We start from the raw sequence: 23,783 nt of genomic DNA on the forward strand, positions 1-23,783 counted from the left end.
AACAAACTGTCACAAATCGGTTACTTCAAGGACAGCTTCGAGCCAGACGCCCTACAGCGTGCATTCCACTGACCTAAACGGTCGCCATTGTGTGGTGTCAGGTGAGAGCTTATTGGAGGACAGGGCTTTCTGACAAAAGCTGGTTCTGTCTTGATGCCAGCGATGGGCAGTTGAGGACCTGCAACCAACCTGCCTGCATGCTAGACACGCTGGACCTACACCTGGAGTTATGGTTTGGTGTGCAATTTCGTATGATACCAGCAGTAGCCTTGTGGTTATCTCACACACTCTGACTCCAAATTTGTACGTCAGTCTGGTGATACATGTTGTGCTGCCATTCGTGAGCAGTGTTCCAGGGAGGGGGGATTCCAATAGGATATCGATCACCCACATACCACTGTTGTAGCCCAACTCGCTCTATAGAGTGTCGCCATGTTGCTTTGGCCTGCTCGATCATCCGATCTGTGTCCAATCGAACATACACGGGACATTATCAAACAACTCCACGTCATCCACGAACAGCATTAACTGTCCCTGAATTGACCAACCAAGTGCAACAGGCATGGAACGCCATTCCACAAACTGGCGCCGAGCCCCAGTACAACACAATGCAAGCTCGTTTGCATGCTTGCATTCAACATTCTGGCAGTTACACCAATTATCAATGTACCAGCATTTCACATTTGTAATGGCCTGCCTCGTGCTTACGTTAACCAATGTACTTGCAATGTTAATCACTTACGTATGTTACCTAAACAAATGTATTCCCGCAATTTCATTACTCTACATTAATTATTTATTGCTGTTGCGATTTTTGGGCATAACAGCGTGTTACACTTGGACAGGTTTTGCAGTGTGGTAGACAGCTGATAACTCCAGCTGTTGAGCTTTCTACAAAATAGATCATTTAACAACTGTAACTAAGTACTCACATAAAAAACTGAAAATAACTCCTTTTTATAAACATGAGCTCAGTGAAGTTATTTTGTCTACCCACATAAGACAACTAGGTAGGAAACGCTGGCGAGGTATGGTCTTTGTAAACAGAATAGCGAGCAGCGCTAGCGGTGGGGGAACGTTACAAATTGTCGTACAGAATGACAAGGCATCAATTTTCCCTACAGCAGTGTACAACAGCCTGCAGAGATTTGCGTAAAATCTGTCCATGTGCCTTTCCTGTATTAGTATGATTAGTAACACGCAGTGTTAACGCACTTTGTGGAAAGTAAACACTCCCTAGGCGTGTCTGCACTCTACGCAGCCAGTAATCAGACGAGGTGCGGAAGGGATGGTACGACTTTGTGAAGCAGCCTATAATTGTCCAGAGAGACTGAACACTCGCCAGATCGCTCTTCAATTTGCAGACCCACGAAGGAGGGAAGTGGTTGACCACAATCCGGTGAATTACTGTCCCTCACGTGTCTCATCCCTTCCTCACCCATCCCTCTCAAGTTTGTCACACTTGCAGTACACATTTTATCCTTTAATGCGGTTCTCCTCCACTTAAATGTAGTACACCCATTTAATATTTGTTATTAACCTACTTCATTTAACAATAAACATTAATTTTATGCAATTGCAACACAACTTTTAATATTCTACTATTTTTCTATCCTCTGCAACGCGAAAACTATTAGTCCTAGAGAAAAAAAAAATGATTAGGACCTCCTTTTGTAGCGAACTGAACGTAGTTCAATTTTTAACTGGGAACCTTTTTCGCTATAAGCCGCGGTTTTGGAGTTGTTTAAGAAAGACATTAAAAATGACCCCTTAAACGACCTGCAACCACACCCCGTGCTCACAAACCACTGGTCAGTAATTCTACCTCCTGCCTACCACTTACAAAAATCTGCGGCTACTCGAATTTTTCCCCAATTTTCCTTCGTTGAGTGGACGATAAGGATGTGAGCAAATAGTGTGTCATCGCATAGGAAACACAATCTTTCATTGAAAACTATTTTTGCGTTTATGCAATGCTTAATTTATAAACTTTTAGGTGCCTAAGCGCACCTCATCAACCTCCTCACAACCTCCTTCCTGCCCCCCCCCCCCAAAAAAAACTCAAATAAAAATTACACAAGTTACGATTCTTGAAAATTTATGATAAAACTTACAATGAGAAATCATTTTTTTTACAGAATACTGTTCTGAAATTGAGTTGTGTGAAAAATAATTTCATATGCCAGTAATCAAGATAACAAAACCACAAGATTTAATATACCGGGTTATCAAAAAGTCAGTATAAATTTGAAAACTGAATAAATCACGGAGTAATGTATATAGAGAGGTACAAATTGACACACATTCTTGGAATGACATGGGGTTTTATTAGAACCAAAAAATACAAAAGTTCAAAAAATGTCCGACAGATGGCGCTTCATCTGATCAGAATAGCAATAATTAGCATAACAAAGTAAGACAAAGCAAAGATGATATTCTTTACAGGAAATGCTCAATATGTCCGCCATCATTCCTCAACAATAGCTGTAGTCGAGGAACAATGTTGTGAACAACACTGTAAAGCATGTCCGGAGTTATGGTGAGGCATTGGCGTCGGATGTTGTCTTTCAGCATACCTAGAGATGTTGGTCGATCACAGTACACTTGCGACTTCAGGTAACCCCAAAGCCAATAATCGCACGGACTGAGGTCTGGGGACATGGGAGGCCAAGCATGACGAAAGTGGCCGCTGAGCACACGATCATCACCAAACGAAGCGCGCAAGAGATCTTTCACGCGTCTAGCAATATGGGGTGGAGTGCCATCCTGCATTTTGGTTCTAATAAAACCCCATGTCATTACAAGCATGTGTGTCAATTTTTACCTCTCTATCTACATTATTCCGTGGTTTATTAAGTTTTCAAATTTATACTGACTTTTTGATCACCCAGTAAACAACAGATTTCACCGTTGTCCCCATACCTGTGTCACTTTGCTCCCTGGTTCTCCTCAGTACATATCGGCGCAAGCCGGTGGTCTTCATGAGTATGACGTAGTCACAACATTCAAGCAATTGTACTGTAGCTGAACATGTGCCTACTACACTGGCGCTCACAAGGGGCAGGAGGGGGAGGGGGAGGAGACGGGGCACTTACCCCTTCCAGGAAACTGGGAACACGTATTTTATTCATCACAGAATTCTCACACTTTATAGCAACAGTTATCAGCGATTCTACTTGTACTGTAGGTTTAGCACTTCTAGCCCGATGGAAAACACTGTGAATTTAGGAGTCAATATAGGTGCAAGTTTCGGTGATTAGAAAATTCGAGAAATTAGAGGTTTACCTACAATCACTCTCCCCACGTGCCATTTGTGAGTGAAACAGGGAAGGGGAGATCAATTAGCGGTGACAGAGGTACGCTTTGCTACACACCGTCAGGTCGCTTGCGGTCTATTGATGTAGACGTGTCAAGAAAATTATGACGGTTATAGGCTCCTGCAGAGGGATAAGGGAAGGGAGCACTTAACCCCCCCCCCCCCTGCCGAATATGGAATACAGAATTCTTATTAAACACAGAATTCTCATACACTTCTAGTAGAAATCCCCGTGATTCCGCAGAACCTCTCATTTAGCCAATTGTAACATTATGTGGCAGATTGCAATGAGATAATGCTACGACAATTACCTCTTTTTTTTCGAAAACTTAACACCAGATATTGGATTATAGAACTCTGGTTTCCTTCGTTTGGAAATTGTTCGTTTCCGATAACAATGAGCACGCTGCTGATCCGCTATTAAAATAGACTGCTCTTCGTTTATTGCCATTTTCGAAGTATTGTGACAAGTTGGCTACGGGACGTTTCCTAACAGTTTTGGAATCAAATTCCCCTCCACAGGCGTCTTAAAAGTGATCATCAAAAACCTAAATTCAGCACTTCTTGGAGCATTGTTTGATTTCACAGAACGCCACGTGTGGTACCGTGTGCATTAAAATTTGTTCTCCGCATTATCACTTTACGGGAAGATTAATGACTGGTTATTTTTGTTTATAACCAACAGTACTCTCACTTCATATTATTTCGCCCTTCAGGTTTCATTCTTTGTACTTTTCTTTTCTTCCAAAATGTTTTCAATTGTTCACTATGTTCCTTCTTTCGCTTTTCAGACGATTTTGAACCAGTCTTTTAGCCTAGGAATCCTTCTATTTTCAATACTTTTCCCCGAAAGGCTTCTCTGTTGTTTGTATCTTCTGTTTTTATATTGTTTCTTTCTAAACACTTATTTACTTCGTTGACGCCGCTTGTGAACTTCTTACTCCACAAGTATATGAAAGTCTTATTAGTTAATCTACTGTCTTGCGTTCGAAATAACTGTCCAAAAAACATGAGTCTTCTTTTTCTCATTACGTTTGAAATATTTTCTATATTTTTGTATATTTCAGCATTACATTTGGTGCCTTATTAACTAGTTTATTGATCATTTTGTTGGATACATGTCATGTGTATTCGTAAAAGGATATAGTTTTACATGTCAGCTTCAGAAATGTGTCACATTCGCAATCATTTTAAGAGTACAAAAAAGTGTACTTTGAAGGAATCAGCTCACACTTAACATTTTTAGTATCAGAGTAATCTAACTATAACAAATGTAAATATTGACTGGATACCATCAATTCTCTGGAACAGCCTATAATAATTTTTTTGGAACACCAGCATAATTTAGTTATTGTGTCATGACATGGGTTGTCAGGTGTTTGGATTCGTGCCATTCTGTTCGGTATGGTATTTCAGTCCTGTGTTTGTTCAGCACTGTGATTGTTTGTCATTTTTAAAATTCCACTCATATCACTAAATTATCAAAAGGATAATGACGATTCCACGTAGCATTGCATGTAAGAGAGGCGTCTTCAGTCACATATATGGTCTCACACTAGAAACAAGAATATGGTAAAAGCAGAATTATAATTATGCATTCGTTGTAATTTGAAATTGGCAACATGCAACGACTTTTGCCAAAAAATTAAATGTAATAAAATTTGTTGAAAGCTGTAACTAGCAACAATAAACATGATTTTTAAAGTTTACTAAGTCTTTCACAGTGTTCGCCATCAGTTCAGCAGACCATTTCTTCAAGCAATGTTTGGTAGTTTTGTCAATTTAATCTGTAAATAAAGGCATGATACGTCTCGAAACTGATCAAGTAATTTGTGTCAAAAATGGTCATTTTAGAGCCTGCCCACTCTCCGGAAAAATTTCTGCGGACGCCTGTGGTCCAATATTAATTATTAAAGCATTTAGCAGTGAAGACATTTCCAGGTCATCGGGGTCACGTACAAATCCGAAATCCCGAAGGTTAGGAAAGATACATGATGTGACATAGGACACGGAGTCAGATGTTTAGTAAATGCTTTAAATGCCATTTGCCTTCTACTCCTTGAGTTGCATTACAACTAAATTTATTTAAGTTCATGTTCATTACTACAAATAAGTAACACATTTGAACATGAACACAATTGAACAAAACGCCAAAATTGTAGTTACTTTGTGATCTAGTTCACGAGCTCTGTTTTAAATCTCCGGTGCCGACTTTGTTCCTGTGAATTAAAAAAAAAGAAAGAAAAAAAAAAAAAAGAAAAATCCATAGGAGGCGCCAGAACGATAGTCCGGCCTCAACCCCTGCGTTTATGTATCGCTACAATATTGCTGCCATTAATTATGTGCCACCAAACATTATAAGTCAACTGACTTTGCTAATATAAAACCTCTTCAATACCCATAGTCAAGTGTGGAAACTGCCGCTGCTTGACTGCTTCAGCCTTTTTTTTTTTAAAAAGAAAAATGAGGAGGTGTGTTAATATCACACGAGAAACTGATAGAAACTAAGAATAATTCAACGCCGGGCACATCGTTTTCAGAAAAGTGTAACATACAAAGGATTTCCAGTGTAACCATGAAAAGACTGAACCAAGAAACTAAAACTTGCTCAGATCCACAGTTTGTAGAATATGTAAAAACATGCAGAAAAATATACCGAAATGCAGTAGCAAAGGCAAAGTTGCTATATAATGACAATTTAATCAGTAACTCAGACAACAAACCACAAACTATATGGGACATTGTGAGGAATGAAACTACTACCTTGGGAGAAGAGGAAGAAATAATACTCAAAAGCAGTGAAAATTGCAATATAGAAAAGAAGGAAATGGCAAACTATATTAATAACTATTTTTAAATGTACCACATTCACTGAACTTAAACTTCACAAAACAAAAAATAATACATGCTCCAAGGGTTGCCTGCAGCATGAATATTCCTTCAACAAATGAACAGGAAGTAATTAGAGTGATTCGAAGCTTAAAACCAAAAATGACAGCTGGTGTTGATGAAGTACTAGTTTCAATCATAATGAGGACTGCAGTGCATATTGCACATATCGCAAATTTATCCTTTAGTGAAGGTCTGTTTCCTCAGTGACTAAACATCTCAAAAGTGAGGCCACTGTTTAAAAATGGAGACAGACATAAAATAGAAAACTACCATCCCATATCACTTCTTCCTACTTCCTCCAAAATATTAGAGAAACTGATGAAATTGAGAGTCACTAGTTACCTAGACAATAATAAACTTTGGAATAGTAATCAACATGGTTTTCATGCAAAACAAAGCACAGAAACTGCAGTCATAGGCTACACCCAAGAAATAATTAAAATTTTGGAGAAAACAAAAGTGTAGTAGGAATCAATTTAGATCTATCTAAAGCTTTCGATATTGTCTGTCATGAAATCCTCCTTGATAAGCTTGAAGCAGTAGGTATTAGAGGAAGAGTTAAAATGTGGTTTGAGTCATATCTCAAAAACAGATCTCAGATTGTAGAGCTCACCACTGTAAATTCAAATCACAAAATAAGGTTAGTTTCAGAAGCAAAAGAAGTTCCTTTAGAAGTACCCCAGGGCAGCATTTTAGGGGCCACTACTTTTTCTGATATATATCAATGATTTACAATTACAATATGATACAGCCAAAATTGTTCTATATGTAGATGACACAAGTCTGATAGTGAGCGACTTTAAAAACTCGTTACAGTCAACTACGACAAAATCTTAAAAAGTATTGAGACTTTGTTCAGTGCAAATAAACTTACACTTAATGCAAAGAAAACAAATTACATACAGTTTGGTAAAATGATTCAGGATGAAGACATTAATCTAGAACTGGATGACAGACTAATAGAGAGAGTGCATTCTGCAAAAGTGTTAGGAATGCATATAGATGAAGCTATGAATTGGAAACACCATGTAAAATTTCTTACACACAGACTTAACTCAGCCTGCTCTGCACTGAGAGTTATTGCAAATGTTTGCACTCTAGAAGGCATCAGAATGGCATACTTTAGATACTTTCATTCCGTTGCCTCATTTGGAATAGTGTTCTGGGTCAGCTCAATATCTAATTTGAAAGACTTTTTTGTTTTACAAAAATGGGCTGTTCGAAAAATTACCCACAGTCCAACACAAGCTCACTGCAGATCTCTTTTCAAAAAGTTAGGAATACTTACTCTGCCATCAGTCTATATACTTAAATGTGTACTCTAAACCAAAGCTAATCTAAGCAATCTCCACACAAATGCAGACTGTCACAACTATAACACAAGGAACAAGAATGATCTCCACATAGAACAAATAAGAAGAATATGAACTCAGAAGCATGTAAGCCACATGGGCATTAAGCTCTATAATGCACCGCCTCAGTACATTAATGATTTAAAGGACAATACAAATTTTAAATTGGAACTTAGAAAATTTTTAATTGATAAATGTTGCTACTCAATAAATGAATATCTTGAAGACCAAGAAAATGACTTTACAAACTAACCTCCAAAATTTTTTGTCTTCGTTTGTTTCAGCTTTTGTTATACCTTACCATCTATAGTACTAGTTAATATATTATTACTGAGAAACAAATTACTATAAACCATTATGTGGAAAGAAACTGTAAGTTTGCTGTCATTTATAATAGACAATTTCATTTTGTACATTCTATATTTTAATTTCTGTGTATGACAAATCCAATTGTAGACAATTTCATTTTGTATATTCTATATTGTTAATTCCTATGTATGACAAGTCCAATATCGTTTGTACAAAGACACAGATGCTAAATAAATAAATAAATCCAAACCATATTAACCAAACAAGGGCACCCATATCCAGGACCAAGGGGAGGCTGCTCTCAGAGGAAGGAAAAAATATACTGTAGTCAGGTGTTTTTCTTTCAGGAAATGATTTAAAAATTGGTATTATGCAGGTTTGAACATGGTCGGAACTGTAACTTTTTTTATGGCTTTTTACAAATCGCCATTCGTCTTCCAAAACATTAAAAATACACCATGCCCCAAGGTAATGCCCTTCCTCCCCACAAAGGATCGTATGGGCACCCTTGCAATCAAATAAAGAACACAGTCAGATAAATATTTGAGAAAAATCCACCTTATTCCAGAAATAAAAAATGTAAATGTCACGTTTCTAGGGCCTCCCATCGGATAGACCATTTGCCGGGTGCAAGTCTTTCAATTTGATGCCATTTCGGAGACTTGCGCGTCGATGGGGATGAAATGATGATGATTAGGACAACACAACACCCAGTTCCTGAGCGGAGAAAATTTTCGACCCAGCCTTTTTTAATTATTTTTTTAAGGGAAAAATGAAGGGCTCATCCGGGAGCACTCAGCTACTGGGGGCTGACATTCCAGAAATAAGTTTGCTGATTACTAGAAGGTATATTCACATGTACCATACACACAATATAACTTGGCCCTTCTCTGGAAATGGGGGAATCACAAGGCAGATGACTTCAGGCCTATAAATAATGTTTTCATATGTTTTCAACCTTAGTTACTCGACAGAACAACATGGTCTAGTATTGTAGTAGGCACCGTAAACACACTTTGATTCCAGAATGCTATCTGCAGATGTGTCTTTAAGACTGAGGTAAATTTTTCAAGAACTTTGTTCCCTCTGTAAATCTCTTTCTACTGCTCTTTACATAGGCTACTTTTCTTCAGTGTGGTTGAATCCCTCTCATATAATACTACATGATGTGAATCTAACTGTTCATGTTATTTTATTGTCAGCACTAAACTATACTATTTGAAATGATCCAAAGCTGGACAACTATAGTGTTCACCAGGTTTCTATACGAGAGCTAACAGAAAATCAGTGTTACTCCTATGGATGTAGGCCTAAGACATTTTGAGTCTCCATTTATTTTGAGTAACTTCAGTAATATTCATCCCAACCGTTCGATGAAAATTAAGATATTGCCAACCGGTGCCTTGTAAACTGTCAATCTGCTAGCTTATGCATTTCCAGATCTATATCTATGTTTGGCACAATGTTCAAAGATCTATTCAGTGCAATATTCATAACCTTTAGTGCTTCAAAGTTGTATGTTCCTTATTCTCTAGAATTGTAAATTGAAGTGGAAACTATGTTTCCCTAAACTTTATATTGTTTGATACAGGCGGAAAAAAAGAAAAAAATAAAGAAAGAAAGAAAACTTGAGAATGAGAAGCACAATTGAAATTATTGGTACTTGCCTTGATTTGGGTTTGTTTCATTTAAACATGGAGAGAAAACAACCCTCTGTTGACACACCAAACCTAAGTTCATTGTGCAGTAGTACCTCTCCCTGTCATTTTATGAAAACCGGCCAATACCCTTGAAGAGTACTATATTTTATGGACCTTAAGACTCCACAGACTATAAGATGCACCTTCATCTTTAGGCAATTTAAAAAAATAACATTTTGCCATTTTTTTATTATATTGCAAAACAAGACTAAAAAAATCTTAGTTTATAAAACAAAACTGACCTTTAAAATCCCTGAAAATCATTCTATTAACTTCCTTCTTCATCTTCCTCTTCATCGCCATTGTTGTCCTCTCCATATACAAGATGGTCTTCACTGCCATTGAGAGCATTATTTAAGCTGCATTTCTTGAAAGATTTAAAATAATGTTTTCTCTCACTCTAGACCACAACTGTTTTATCCACTGACACATTTGTTCGATTGTAGGTTGTCTTAGAGCTCTATTCAGTGTGAATTCATGTGGGTTTCTTTCATCATTCATTTGTTCAAATTCTTGTATGCACTTTAAATGGTATATTTATTGAGACATCAAGCGGTTGCAATTTTGAAGTAAGTCCCCCCAAGATAACAGCAAGCTCTGTAGTTTTCTGTCTTGGTTTCTCTTTCAAAGGATTTTTCAAATAAGTTCTAAACTGATCTAGCACAAGAAGAGAACTCTTCAATAAAGCACCTTTCCTTCTGTGCCACACTCTGTTTATCCATAATTTCATACCAGTCTTGTCCATCCAACTTAGGTTATGTATGTGTGAACAACACCTGGCGGTATTTCAGAAGATTTTGGCATTGTCTTGCACTTGAAAATGATCATTGGATTAAGTTTAGTACTGTCAGTACAACATGAAATGACAACAGTGTAATGCATTTGTTGTGTCCACTTGTGTTTAAAGCTAAAGTTTTAGCACCTTTCATGGCAACAGCTCCATTACTCGGCATATGAAATGTCAGAGGAGTTTCATCCATATTAACTGTATGGCTTAGTCCCACACTGGTTTTTCTTCAATGTCGAATAATAAAGTGATGGAAAGACAATATTTTCTCTTCGTACTCTTGAGGCATTTTCTGAGATATTTTAGTTCTGGCTCGCATGCTAAGTCCATGATGCTTCATAAACCTGTAGCACATCTGTTAATTTCCACTGTGATGCTAACTTACGAGTGTTTTTGAATCGTCTTTTTATTAATTCCTGTGCCATTTTGACAGTGTCCTTAAATCCATTTCAGTAGGCCATCTTCTAGTTTTTACCATTTTGTATTCACTCCTCTATTTGCACTTTTAGTCTTCCTCATGTTTTTCATTTCTTATTTACCAGCCTGCCAATCACAAATGGTTTTTTCTGTTGGTGGATGGCTGAAATGCCGCTCAGCTGCCCTGTTTCCATGTTCTTTTGCATAGGTCTATGCTGTTACTTTCTATTTATAACCATCATATGAATATCTCTCATTTTTTTCCATTATGAAAGTAGCTACTAACAAAAATATTGTTCTGTTACTGACAACAAAAGTCACTTTTACTTCACTTTTGCTACCAGTTGAATCCAGTGTTGCCCGGTACAGTTAGATTTCTCACGGCGTTGAATAAATGGCCGTTTTTAAGACTGTCGGGAATTTTAAATCAAACACTGAACATTTTTCTATTAATTTCAAGTATAAGATGCGCTGAATTTTGGAAGCAATTTTTCAAACTGAAAAGTGCACCTTATAGTCCATAAAATATGGTACTAGGTCTCTGTTAGACACAAACTCTTCATAAATTAGTGATCCAAATATTTTATGTCTTTTGGCCTCCAGTGCTTGCACCTGGAAGATTAAATGTGGTGCAGTTTCATCCCTCTTACAGTTTGCACTTTGGAGCTTCTTTCTCTATACCCACTGTGTGCAGGTCTTCCCTGAAGTTCCCACGGTCACTCATTAAACCTACCATGAATTTAATCTGCCTGCTGTTCAATATTGCAGAACGTCTCTTAAAACTTGATTTTGACATCATTAGCTTGTGATATTTTGGTTTTCTGGTTTTTAGTCAAATATTCTGCATGCTACCTTCTGATCCAGCCATGTAATTTAGATTTTAATGTCACCATAGTGATAGTTAAGATAGGTTCCTGTCCAACAAATGGAGTCATCATGCCTTTTCTCGCCAAGAATTTTTAGCGTATTGCAGCCCTGTCAGCAACTGTGATAGACTAATATATTGAAAAATCCGCCTCAGTTGCGAATATTTTCTGGTGTTGACCTAGGTTTTGGCTAGAATAATATAGCCTTCTTCAGAAGCATAAAATTACTATAACATGCCAGAGTAAGACACAGTCAACATTAAAAATTAGAACCTATAGTACTGTGGTACCATGTCAAATTAAAACTAATTTGACATCGTACCACAGTTTTCCTAGGATTGACCCTTAACTCCTGTTTTCTACACCAGTTTTGCACATTGTTCAGAGTGCTTGTACCATTGTTCTAGTAGCACTAGCAAATGTGCCAAGTATTACAATGACTTAAGTCATCTATGCATCATTGGCAAAAGTAACCTCTAGCATTTAACTCCTTGATCATCTCATTCATCAACAGGTGCCACATAGTGGGGACCGTTTCTAATGGTGTTGATCACGACTTTCACATCCATATGGTAGCTTCTACCTTTCATCTATGAGCCATGGTCTTAATCCACCTACCCAAAATGGTCTTAATGGCATGCTCTCCTGCAGTTCTACCTATGAATTTGAAGGTTGTATTGCTAGAAGTCCCTTCAGTATCCAGCAAAATACTCTGCTGGAATTGACAACATTTCTAACAAATTATTAAAATACTGCTCCAGCCATGTAAGTAAAGTCCTTTGCCACATTTTTGATGCGCCACTTAAGCAAGGAATAGTTCCTGAGAGGCTTAAGTATGCAGTTGTAAAACCACTGTATAAGAAGGGGGATAAGACAGATACTGCTAACTATAGGCCAATATCACTACTGACAAGCTTTTCAAAAGTTTTAGAGAAACTAATGCATGCCAGGATAGTTAAGCATCTCAGTGAACACAATAGCTTCAGCAAAAGTCAGTTTGGATTTCAGAAAGGTTTGTCAACAGAAGATGCAATATTTGCATTTACTTGCAAACTCTTGGAATCTATCAACAAAAAACTGAAAGTGATTGGCATATTTTGTGACCTAACAAAAGCATTTGACTGTGTAAATCACCAAATTCTTTTACAAAAAGCTGCACATCTCGATATAAGTGGTGCAGCAGGGAAATGGCTCGACTCATATCTGTCAAACAGAAAACAAAAAGTTGTAGTAGATAGTCAAGATGGTGTCCCAATATCTTCAGAATGGGGTACCATTACATGTGGAGTGCCGCAGGGCTCAGTTCTGGGCCCCCTACTTTTTATTATATTTATAAATGATCTTCCTCTCTCTACGGAATATTGTAGATTCACCATTTTCGCGGATGACACTACACTACTTATTGATAATTCGGAAGATAAGCTTGAGGTAACGGCAAATAAGGTTTTAAATGAAACGGTGAACTGGTGCAGCATTAATGGTCTTATTTTAAATTACTGTAAAACAAACTACATTCAGTTCCACAAAACATCCAAAGATGAGGAAATACTTGTAAAGGTAGGTGAGCAGACAATAACCAGGGTAGATTCCTCAAAATACCTAGGCTTGTATATTGATAGCAAACTGAATTGGTCCAACCACATCCTGGATCTGTGCAAAAGACTAAGTTCAGTAACATATGCATCGCACATTGTTTCTTCTTATAGAAATATGGAAACCATGAAGTCAGCGTATTATGGTTACTTTCATGCGATTATGGCATTTGGAATTATATTTTGGGGAAATCAGCCACTGGCTAAAAAAGTACTGTGTGTACAAAAAAGAGCCATAAGGATCATGTGTGGAGTCCATCCTAGAGCCACATGCAGGAATCTTTTTAAGAAGCTTGAAATACTTACATCCACTGCGCAATATATATTCTCATTGATGTGCTTCATAAGGAAAGAAAATTCCATCTTTAAGCTGAATAGTGCATATCACAGTCACAATACTAGAAGGAAACATGATATCCACTATGAACAGCCAAATCTAAGTATGGTGCAGAAAGGAGTCCATTTCAGTGGCTGTAAGATTTTTAATGCCCTCCCTTCAAGAATTAAGTGTTTGGTAGATGATGATCTCCTGTTTAAAAGAACCTTAAGGCAGTTCCTATTGCAAGGATCATTTTATACATTAGAAGAGTTCCTGAACTACAGTGTTTAACATCTCTTGTATTGTAAATTGCAAATGTATGCCCAAATTTGTATTTGTAATACCGAATATTTTTATTGTAAACATATATTTCGCAATATTTATTTCACTGTAACACTTATTATTTTGTAATCTTTATCTCTCTCTAAAATGTATTTTTGTAGTGGAACCTAAGTTACTGTTTACTGTTTTTTGTTTTGTAATCTCTATCTATTTCTAAAATGTATTTTTTTTTTGTATTGGGACCTAAGTTACTGTTTTTGTTTTGTTTTATGTATTACCATAAATTCTGGCCAAAAGCTTGTAAAATTGACACGTTCCATATCCTGTGATACTGTCACAACATGGATCACCGGAACAAGAGATAAATAAATAAATAAAATAAATAAATAAATAAAAGAGAGCCCTTCCCTCAGAGTGTCGTGATGATTTGCCTGGTTCATATGTATGTTTGTTTTCACATACAGGAGCCTCAGTTAACCTCCTTTCCCTAACAAGCACATTAACTAGTTTTTCTGATGTCTTTAAAAGTCTTCATAGTTCTTCAAGCATTAGAAAGACCCCTGCTGATATACTAACTCTAAACAGTCTGCATAGGAGTCTGATTAATCCCTCTTCTGCTGGTTGGAGTAGAGACTGACAAATTTCATTTGAGTCTGTTAACATGAATGGTAGAAATGTTTCCACCACCTACTGGATTTTCTTGAAATCAACACATTCTCTGGCATATTCCTAGTTCCATCATTGGTTACCTGTGAATCAGTACCTCACAGGGACTGAATCTTTGTCTGTATCATCTGCCAAGGGCCTTGAGGGAAGTGAATCTTAAAGAGCATACCTAGAATTTCATGTACTGTAGTTATACAGCTACAATCCTCCTTTCTAATTATGCATTATGAATTTTTTGCTATTCTTGTGAAGATTTTATGAAGTCTCTCCCTGACAGCTGTGCCATCCACTTTCTCACAAAATACCTTCTAAGTTGATTGTTTTGCTTGCTTAATCAAAATTGTATTTGGAAAGAGCCTTCCAATATTGTACCCATTGTCCTTTCTGTGTTGCACAATTGAACAGTCTTCTTACCTGCCTCCTTCGCAATTCAATATCATTTTTATGCCAGGTACATTCCTGTGTGTACAATTCATGGTGACTGGACAGTTTTATAAGTACAAAGCTATATGCTGAGGTGATAAAAGTCAAGGGATAGCAATTTACACTTATACAGATGCCATATACAAGGTGTAAACAGGCAGTGCATTGGCAGAGTTGTCATTTGTACTCAGGTGATTTATATGAAAAGATTTCCAATGTGATTATGGCTGCATATGGGGAATTAACAGACTTGAATGCGAAATGGTAGTTGGAGCTTGATGCATGGGACATTCCATTTCAGAAATCATTAGGGAATTCAATGTACCAAGATCCACAGAGCCAAGAGTGTGCCAAGAATACCAAATTTCAGGCATTATCTCTCACCATAAACAATGCAGTGGGTGATGGTGTTCACTTAATGACTAAGAACAGGAGCATTGATACAATTGTCAGTGCTAACAGACAAGCAGCACTGCAAGAAATAGCCACCAAAATCAATGTGGGATATACAACAAATGTATCCATTAGGACAGTGTATCAAAATTTGGCATTAATGGGCTATGACAGCAAATGACTGACACGAGTGCCTTTGCCAACGCCATAACATTGCCTGCAGTGCCTCTCCTGGGCTGTGACCATATCAGTTGGACTATAGATGACTGGAAGACAATGACCTGGTCAGATAAATCCCATTTTCAGTTGGTACGAGTTATGGTAAGATTCAACTGTGGTGCAGAACCTGTGAAGCCATAGACCTAAGTTGTCAAGAAGGCTCTGTGCAACCTGGTGGTGACTCCATAATGATGTGGGTTATGTTTATATGGAATGGACTGATTCCTCTGGTCCAAGTGAACTGATAATTAACTGGAAATGTGTATGCTAAGCTGTTTGGAGGCCATTTATAGCCATTCATAGACATTATGTTCCCAAACAACAATGGAATTTTTATGGATGAAAATGTGCCATGTCATCAGACCACAACAGTTCATGATTCTGGACAATATGAACGAATGATTTGGCCACCCAGATCATCTGATATGGATATAATTGAGAGGTCAGTTCATGCACAAAATCCTGCACCAGAAATATTTTTGAAATTATGGATGGCTCAATATTTCATTGACTTGTTGAGTCATTACCACATTGAATTTTTGCACTGTAATGGGCAAAAGGAGATCAGTCATGATACTGCCAGGTATCCCACCACTTTTGTCACCTCAGTGTAATGGCAGATGTTACATCGTCTGCCATTTCCTCTAAGTCTATTGGATTGGTGACTGAAGTTTTTATTTTATGAGTCTAGGTCTGCACTATGTGAGTCCCAGTCTATTTTCCTGGGATTCCTATAGGTCATGGTTTTTTCAACCCTTATTTCAAACCCATGTACCATTGTCTGACATAACTGCTTATTAAGACGGATTGGAAAGGTATGTCAGTTACATACTTCTTCCCCTCTATTTATGAAGGTAGGCTTCTTCCCCGTATCCAAGATCTCTAGATTGCTCTCCAAAAGTTATTCAAGTAGGTACTTGCTCCTGCTGTTGGTGTCACTGCTTCCTTACACCAGGATAGAGTACTAGCATCACAGTCAAATAGTTGTTTATAGAGCTGCAAGCAGCTGTCTACTAATGTCCTCACTTCCTGGAAAGGAGGAACATTGTCCTCATAAGGAAAGTAAGCTGAGGCCAGTACAAATTTCCTCATGCTTCATCCCTCATGTTGTTTCATCCTGGTAGTCACTAAATCCCTGGAGCAGTAGTTCACCATCAGCATGAATGAAATCCCATTCTTAACATGAATACACGTTCTAGTGTAAAACTTACCTCCAGTTCCTCTGTGGCCTGATGTGGCCCCTGTAGAGGAGCAGTCAAGTGGAAATGTTAGAAATAGAAAAAAGTAAGTAAAATTTTCATTGTTTCAAAAATAACCACCATAACTGTTAATATATTTAGTCCACTGTTAGACAAGATGGTCAGTTCCTTCATGGAAAAATGTTTGCAGTTGCCTGTAGGACCATGATTGTACCCAGGAGTGTACCTCTTCGTCCGAAGCAAATCAACAACCACAGAAGTCTTTCTTCAGGGCTCCAAAAATATGGGAATTGCATGGGGAGGGATTGAGACTGTATAGAGGATGTGGGAGCATTTCCCAAGGGAAGTTCTGCAGTGTAGAGCCCTCTAAACAAGCTCCTCCTGCTCTGAGGTGGTGTTATAAGTGGATGTTCCTATTAGTATTACCAGCATCCTAAATACTGAGACAGCTTTACTATAGGTCCATTGCCCTGTTTCCTGCCTTAGCTTTTTTGGATCCAATTATCCTAGGAAGTGGGAGTAATGGACTCATCCCTTGGTTTGTTCATCCCTGTCTTGGAAGTAAAAGGGGTCTGTTCATCCTCTTTAATCTGAGACAGTCTTTTCTAGGAAATATTAGGTTCAAGACTTTTAATTGTGTCCACTTGTTCTTAGGAAGATTTCTTTGCCTTCCTTTTCTCTTTGTTCTCTTAAAAGTGTCCCATGAACCCAAGACAAGTTTTTGATCTTGATGTAGTCCAATTTCTCCATGATATTTTCCACTCCTCGGATGGGTCTACCCCCAGTCCATTGGCGGAAACAGCTTCTGTCTGTTCAACATCTGATGATCGGGTTTTTGAGGCTTCATCAAGTCCCTCAGTTCTTAAATCTATTTCTGTGTTCTCCATTTTGGTCGCATGAGAATTGGGGATCTATCTTGTTGACACCATCAGAGTCCAATACCAGTGAAAGCCTCACTACTCGGGGAGGTCAGCAGGTACAACTGTGGCTCCATTAACATCGCATTTTCTATGCGCCATATACCTTCAGTATGGATCACATCATAAATTGGGGAAAGGGCTATGAAAAAGGAACATGAAAAGAGTGTGGGTAGAGATGGTTCATTATGGGGCATGCTTCATTGGATTCATCTGCTGAGACCTGTCCAGCTACGCTACTGCTAGCATAACAAACGATTCCCCCCACAAAGGCATTGGTACAATAAGGTGATGTCCATGGAGAGGACTTGTCTTGACAGTATGTTGAGATCAGTCTTCATTGTTCATGTTTCTTCCCCATGTTTCCCAGGTCTTTAATTTAGGTATTACAAAGTTTGATTTTGGATATAATTGTTTCAATGAACAAATTATTTCTTGCAATTTCCAATAAAAGTTTTCTTATTATCATTATTGAAATTTTCATCATCATTATAATACATAGGTGATTATCTGTCACATCTTGCAGTGCTTGTGTCTGATCTTCAACTCCAACCACTCACTTATTACACTTATCCTCCACAGTCCTGATGATCTGACCAAAGTATGACACACCCCCAAAATCTTCCATATAAAGGTTGGCAACAATGGGTGATAAAGGGCTCCTCATCACAACTCCATTTGTCTGTTCACAGATCAAGTGACTGAACAAAAAGTAAGTGGAAGTCAACAGATGTTGAAGTATGTTCATTAATTTTACATAAAAGCTAACCTCAGTTAACCATAAGGAGTTGGTCACAGAAATTTGAGTGAAGAGAGAGATACCACATCAAAACTTACTATAATATCAGAGTCATTCAAATGTAGCTCAACTTATTGACATAAGATATTCATTGAGTGTTAATGCGATGCATGCACCAACTTACTGCTGGGTGTTGAACAGATTTAAGGTGTTTTGCTGTATCATATGTTGGAGCACCAATGCTGGAATACCCACACAGGAAAGCTGTGTGTAAGTTGGCAAGAGTTTTATATCTCCTAAAGAAACTGGAGGATTGTGTGAGTAGAGTTCTGTTTATAGCATAATGTGCCTTTTTCCATACACACTTACAATATGGAATACTACTTTGGAGAAACTCTAATGGGGCAAAAGAAGTCTTTCTGTGGTAGAAGAAAGCCACAACATGTAGTTTTGGTTCAGTACTGTAACTTAACTCTTTGCACACAACACTTTGTTGAGCACAAAATACTTACAGTCCCCAGTCTACACATACTCAACGTACTTATACAGATACTCAAAGTACTTATGCACACCAAACATAATGTCCAACATGTGAAATTAGATCAGATATGCACGCATATGGAACTAGAAACAAAAACTTACTAGAAATACCTTGGACTCAATTAAGAAAAGACAAAAGTAATTTTTTACATGTTGGCAAAATATTTTTCAACAGCATACCATAAAACACAAGGGAACAGCATGGAAATGAATTTAAAATGGTGATACAGTGGTAATTGAAAGAAAAGGCATTTTATAACACAAATGACTTTGTAGAAAATGAAAAAAGGATATTCTTTTATTACAACTTAATTTGTAGTCTACACAATTTGTGTAACAAAATCAAATATGAGGTGAGTATATGATAAGTAATATATATTTAATAATATTTATATACATAAATTATTTGAATATGGTAATTATTTATGTACTTATAATGTCTTATACAAAATTACAGTTGTTTACAGCCAAATAATTCAGTTTGAATCTGAGGTTGAGTTGTCTCTTTGGTGATGGAGAGGCATGATAACACATCTTCTATATGATTGTTACACACTGATTGCTTACCCTGTTACTATACTAAGAAATAAACTTAATTTGCATCATTGTAAATTCCCTCATTTTACAAGACATTTGGAAATGTACAACTAAAACTCAGTATCTACAGTCTAGATGCAGAGCATTTACTGTCTTTAAAATCAACTTCCATCTTTACCACATGTTAGTCTTCATCAGCCTTTTTTCTGAGGGAATGTAGTTATAAGTCATTACAGTGGAGTTTTGTGTGATGCCTATTGTTTATAATTAAATTTATCTTTCATTTCCATAGATCCCAATAAAAACCTAACCATGTTCTTTAAATCGCAAAGCCCTTTGCACACATAGCCAATTTATCATTCAGTGAAGGAGCTTTTCCAGAAAGGCTTAAAATTTCAAAAGTGAAGCCATTATTTAAAACCGGCGACAAGTATAAGGTAGAAAACTATCGCCCAATATCTCTCCTCCCAGCATTTTCAAAAATATTAGAAAAACTGATGAAGCACCGAATTAACAAATATCTAAATGACCATAATTTACTTAACAGAAATCAGCATGGCTTCCAAGCACGTAAAAATACCAAAACAGCAGTAATGTGCTACACTGAACAAATAATCAAAAATCTAGAAAAAGATTATAGTGTAGTAGGAGTAAATTTAGACCTCTCCAAAGCTTTTGACACTGTGAACCAGGACATTCTGTTAGAAAAATTGGAAGTGTTGGGTATACATGGGATAGGAAAAAAATGGTTTGAATCATACCTAAAAAACAGAACACAGGTTGTAGGACTCACATCAACTTACTCGTTGTAGGACTGACATCAACTTACTCCAACCACAAAATAAATTCAGTATCAGAGGCAAAAATTGTAGAAATAGGAGTACCACAAGGCAGCATCCTAGGGCCCATATTGTTTCTTGTCTATATAAATGATTTTCACACCTCAGATGATGCAGCCAAAGCAATAATATTTGCAGATGATACTAGTGTGATAATAAGTGCACCAAAGCAATTGCTACCAACAACTGCTGATAAAGTACTAAATTACATCCACTCTTGGCTCAATGCAAACAGGTTGACATTGAATGTAAATAAAACAAATTATATGCAGTTTGGGAAAAGATGTCAAAATGTAAATCTCGATCTGGTGTGGGGTGACAAAGCCTTAGACAGAGTGACATCCACAAAATAGCTGGGGATTCATGTGGATGACAACTTAAATTTTAATGACCACATAATAAAACTTGCACAGAAACTTAATTCAGCCTGTTTTGCCCTCAGAATTATTGCAAATTTTTGTACCTCAGAGGGTGCCAGAATGGCATATTTCGGCTATTTTCAATCTCTTGCCACATACGGAATAATATTTTGGGGTTCCACAACAGAGTGCCTAAAACAAATTTTTCTGTTGCAGAAGTTGGCCATCCAAATAATGACTCACAGTCATCCACAGACACACTGCAAACACATGTTAAAAAGCTTAGAATATTTACTATACCATCATTATACATATACAAATGTGTATTATATGTCAGGACCCACATTGCAGATTTTCAGACAAATGCCGACTTCCATAACTTCAATACCCATAATAGTGCAGCACTCCATACTCAGCGAACAAAAAGAAGGAATATACAAAGGCATGTGAGCCATATCGGTGCAAAACTGTACAATGCACTGCCAGTCAACATCAGGCAGTTAGAAGATGATAACAAATTTAAAACAGAATTTAAAAAATTTCTAGTAGGACAATGTTTTTATTCTGTAAATGACTATGTAGGTCAATAAATTTTTTATGATGATATTTATAAAGGCAAAATGGGAAATACTCTATCTGTACCTAATCATTCATTACATTTACATACTTAAAGGACAGCTGTTGTGTTGTGTATATAAGGACTTGCCGTTTAGGGAGGACAAAACTAAAGCTTTATGAAAAACAGACTATGCATTTAAAATAACAAGCAGGGATGTATATAGGTTATATTAATTTCATTGTATTATTATTAACTTCATTGTATTATTTTGTTTTGTACTTTTGTACTTATATATTGTTTGTGTCCCATTTCTTTGAAATTGCTTACATGTACCCTTGACAACATCCATACAATATTTATTGTCAACGGATGGATAAATAAAATAAAATAAACAAATAAAATAATATTTTAACCTTTTGTTTTGCTTGTCATCTGATGAGCAAACTTTCAGTATATCACTGACTTCAATTATGTGCAAAGCAAAATCCAAATTTTAACATTGATAATTCTGAGTAATCTGATTAAAAAAGCTTACTTTTTATTCTTTTTTCGTATTTTAGAATATTCTACTTAACACATAATGTCTTGCTTAACATGTATGTTTATAGAATAGACTTATATTATGAGAACACTTTTCAGATATGTCTATAATTAGTAGAGAAATTTTGTAATTTTGTAACATTTCAACTTTCTAAGGTTCAAACAATCAAGAGTACATTGATTTTATGGAAAAGAATTATAAGCCTGGCTTCACCTACCAAGACTTTGCCAGCGATTTCACTGCAGAATTTTATGATCCAGAACAATGGGCAGAACTGTTCCAGAGCTCTGGTGCAAAGTAAGTAGGCTGCTCTAAATCTTTAAGCATGAACCAGTGACAGACAATGATTATGTAAAATAATGAAATCTTTATTCATAATGAATGCAGCAAATATAAAATGATATGATTATGTCAGAATTGAGGCTAAAAATAGCAAATTAATGAAAATGAGTACTTGTTTAAATTTTCATAGTGAGGGACCTTCACTTCCTCCTCTTGTTGATTTGGATTCCTGGATGACATATGTTCTACTTTATGATCTTTGTATGTTATAATGAACAAAATGCTAGCATAAAATGTAATCTATCCCATGATAAATTCATATAATTACTTGAAAATAGCTTTCCGCGTAAGCTAACCAGAAAGGACACTAAACAGCCACGTAAAAAACCATGGATCACTAGAAGAATTAAAGTATCTTGTGAAAGGAAAAGGGAAATGTATCTTTTGGCAAGAACAGGTAGGGACCCTGCAGTGGTTGCACACTACAAGAACTACTCAAAATTACTAAGAAAGGTTGTTAAAAATTAGGGAAGATGCACATAATGTCAGAAATTAGTAATTCTGGCAACAGATTTACCCTTATATGGAATGTAGTGAAACAAGAGACAGGACAACCAGCCACAGAACAAGACATCACTGTTGAACTGAATGGTAGGGCTGTATATGATGAGTCACAACTAGCAATTATATTTAATAATCATTTCTTAAATATAGTGGAAATCAAGGGGACAAACAGTTCAAGAGAAAAATCACAGCAGTATGTTCAAAAAGTGACTCTCATAAATTCAGTCATATGTATTTGTTGCCAACTTCTCTTTTTAAAATTAAGAATATAACATTTTCTCTCAAAAATAAAAGCTCATCTCGTTTTTATAGTTCCAATAAAGTACTAAGGATTTGTTCCCATATAATAATCCCAGTCTTACCTGAAATACATAATGCATCACTAACTCAAGACATTTTTCCAGAGTCACTGAAGTATACTGTTGTTAAATCCCTCATTAACAAAGCCGATAAGAGACATACGAATAACTACTGACCTGTTTTGCTGCTGACATCATTTTGCAAAATTTTTGAGGTGATATATTCTAGAATAGTATCTCATCTTATCAACAATAATATCCTCAGCAAATCACAGTTTGGGTTGAGAAGCGTTGCTCTGTTAAGAATGTCATTTACATGTTTATTCATCATATCTTACAAGCATTCAATAATAAAATAGCACTGGTTGGTATTTTCTGCAAACAATCTAATGCATTTGACTGTGTGAATGGTAATATTTCCAAGACAGATTGAAGTTTTATGGGAATGATGGTATAGCTAACCAATGGATCGATCATATTTAACCAAAAGAACTGAACCAATATAGTCTGATGATATAATTCTGACTGAGGAGATATCACATATGTGGTTTCTCAAGGCTCAGTCCTAGGCCCGCTACTGTTCCTCATATTTATAAATCATCTTTTGTCTAATGTACAACAAGCACAATTAATTTTTTTGCAGATAACACTAGTATTGTAATCTACTGAAGCATACATACAGAAACAGAAAAAATAGGTAAAAAAGTTATTAAAAGTGTCATTGAATGGTTTTCTGCACATGCCGTCACACTCTGTTTTAAAAAGAATTAATATAGTGGAGACGCTGTGTCGCAGATAGACATAACAAAAAGACTGTCGCAAATGAAGCTTTCGGCCATTAAGGTCTTTGTCAACAGTAGACAACAGACACACAC

At 36.7% G+C, this 23,783-nt stretch overlaps 1 protein-coding gene across 1 annotated transcript in view; it reads left to right on the forward strand.

The window, feature by feature from the left end:
- LOC126260171 (alpha-L-fucosidase-like) overlaps nucleotides 1–23,783 on the forward strand; it is a 111,295-nt gene that overhangs the window by 16,135 nt on the left and 71,377 nt on the right. The window contains exon 2 of the mRNA XM_049957435.1: nucleotides 21,919–22,060. Coding sequence (XP_049813392.1) covers nucleotides 21,919–22,060 — 142 coding nt within the window. The remainder of the gene's footprint in view (nucleotides 1–21,918; nucleotides 22,061–23,783) is intronic.

This window comes from Schistocerca nitens, chromosome 5, assembly GCF_023898315.1.
Source record: "Schistocerca nitens isolate TAMUIC-IGC-003100 chromosome 5, iqSchNite1.1, whole genome shotgun sequence".
NCBI classification, from domain to species: domain Eukaryota; kingdom Metazoa; phylum Arthropoda; class Insecta; order Orthoptera; family Acrididae; genus Schistocerca; species Schistocerca nitens.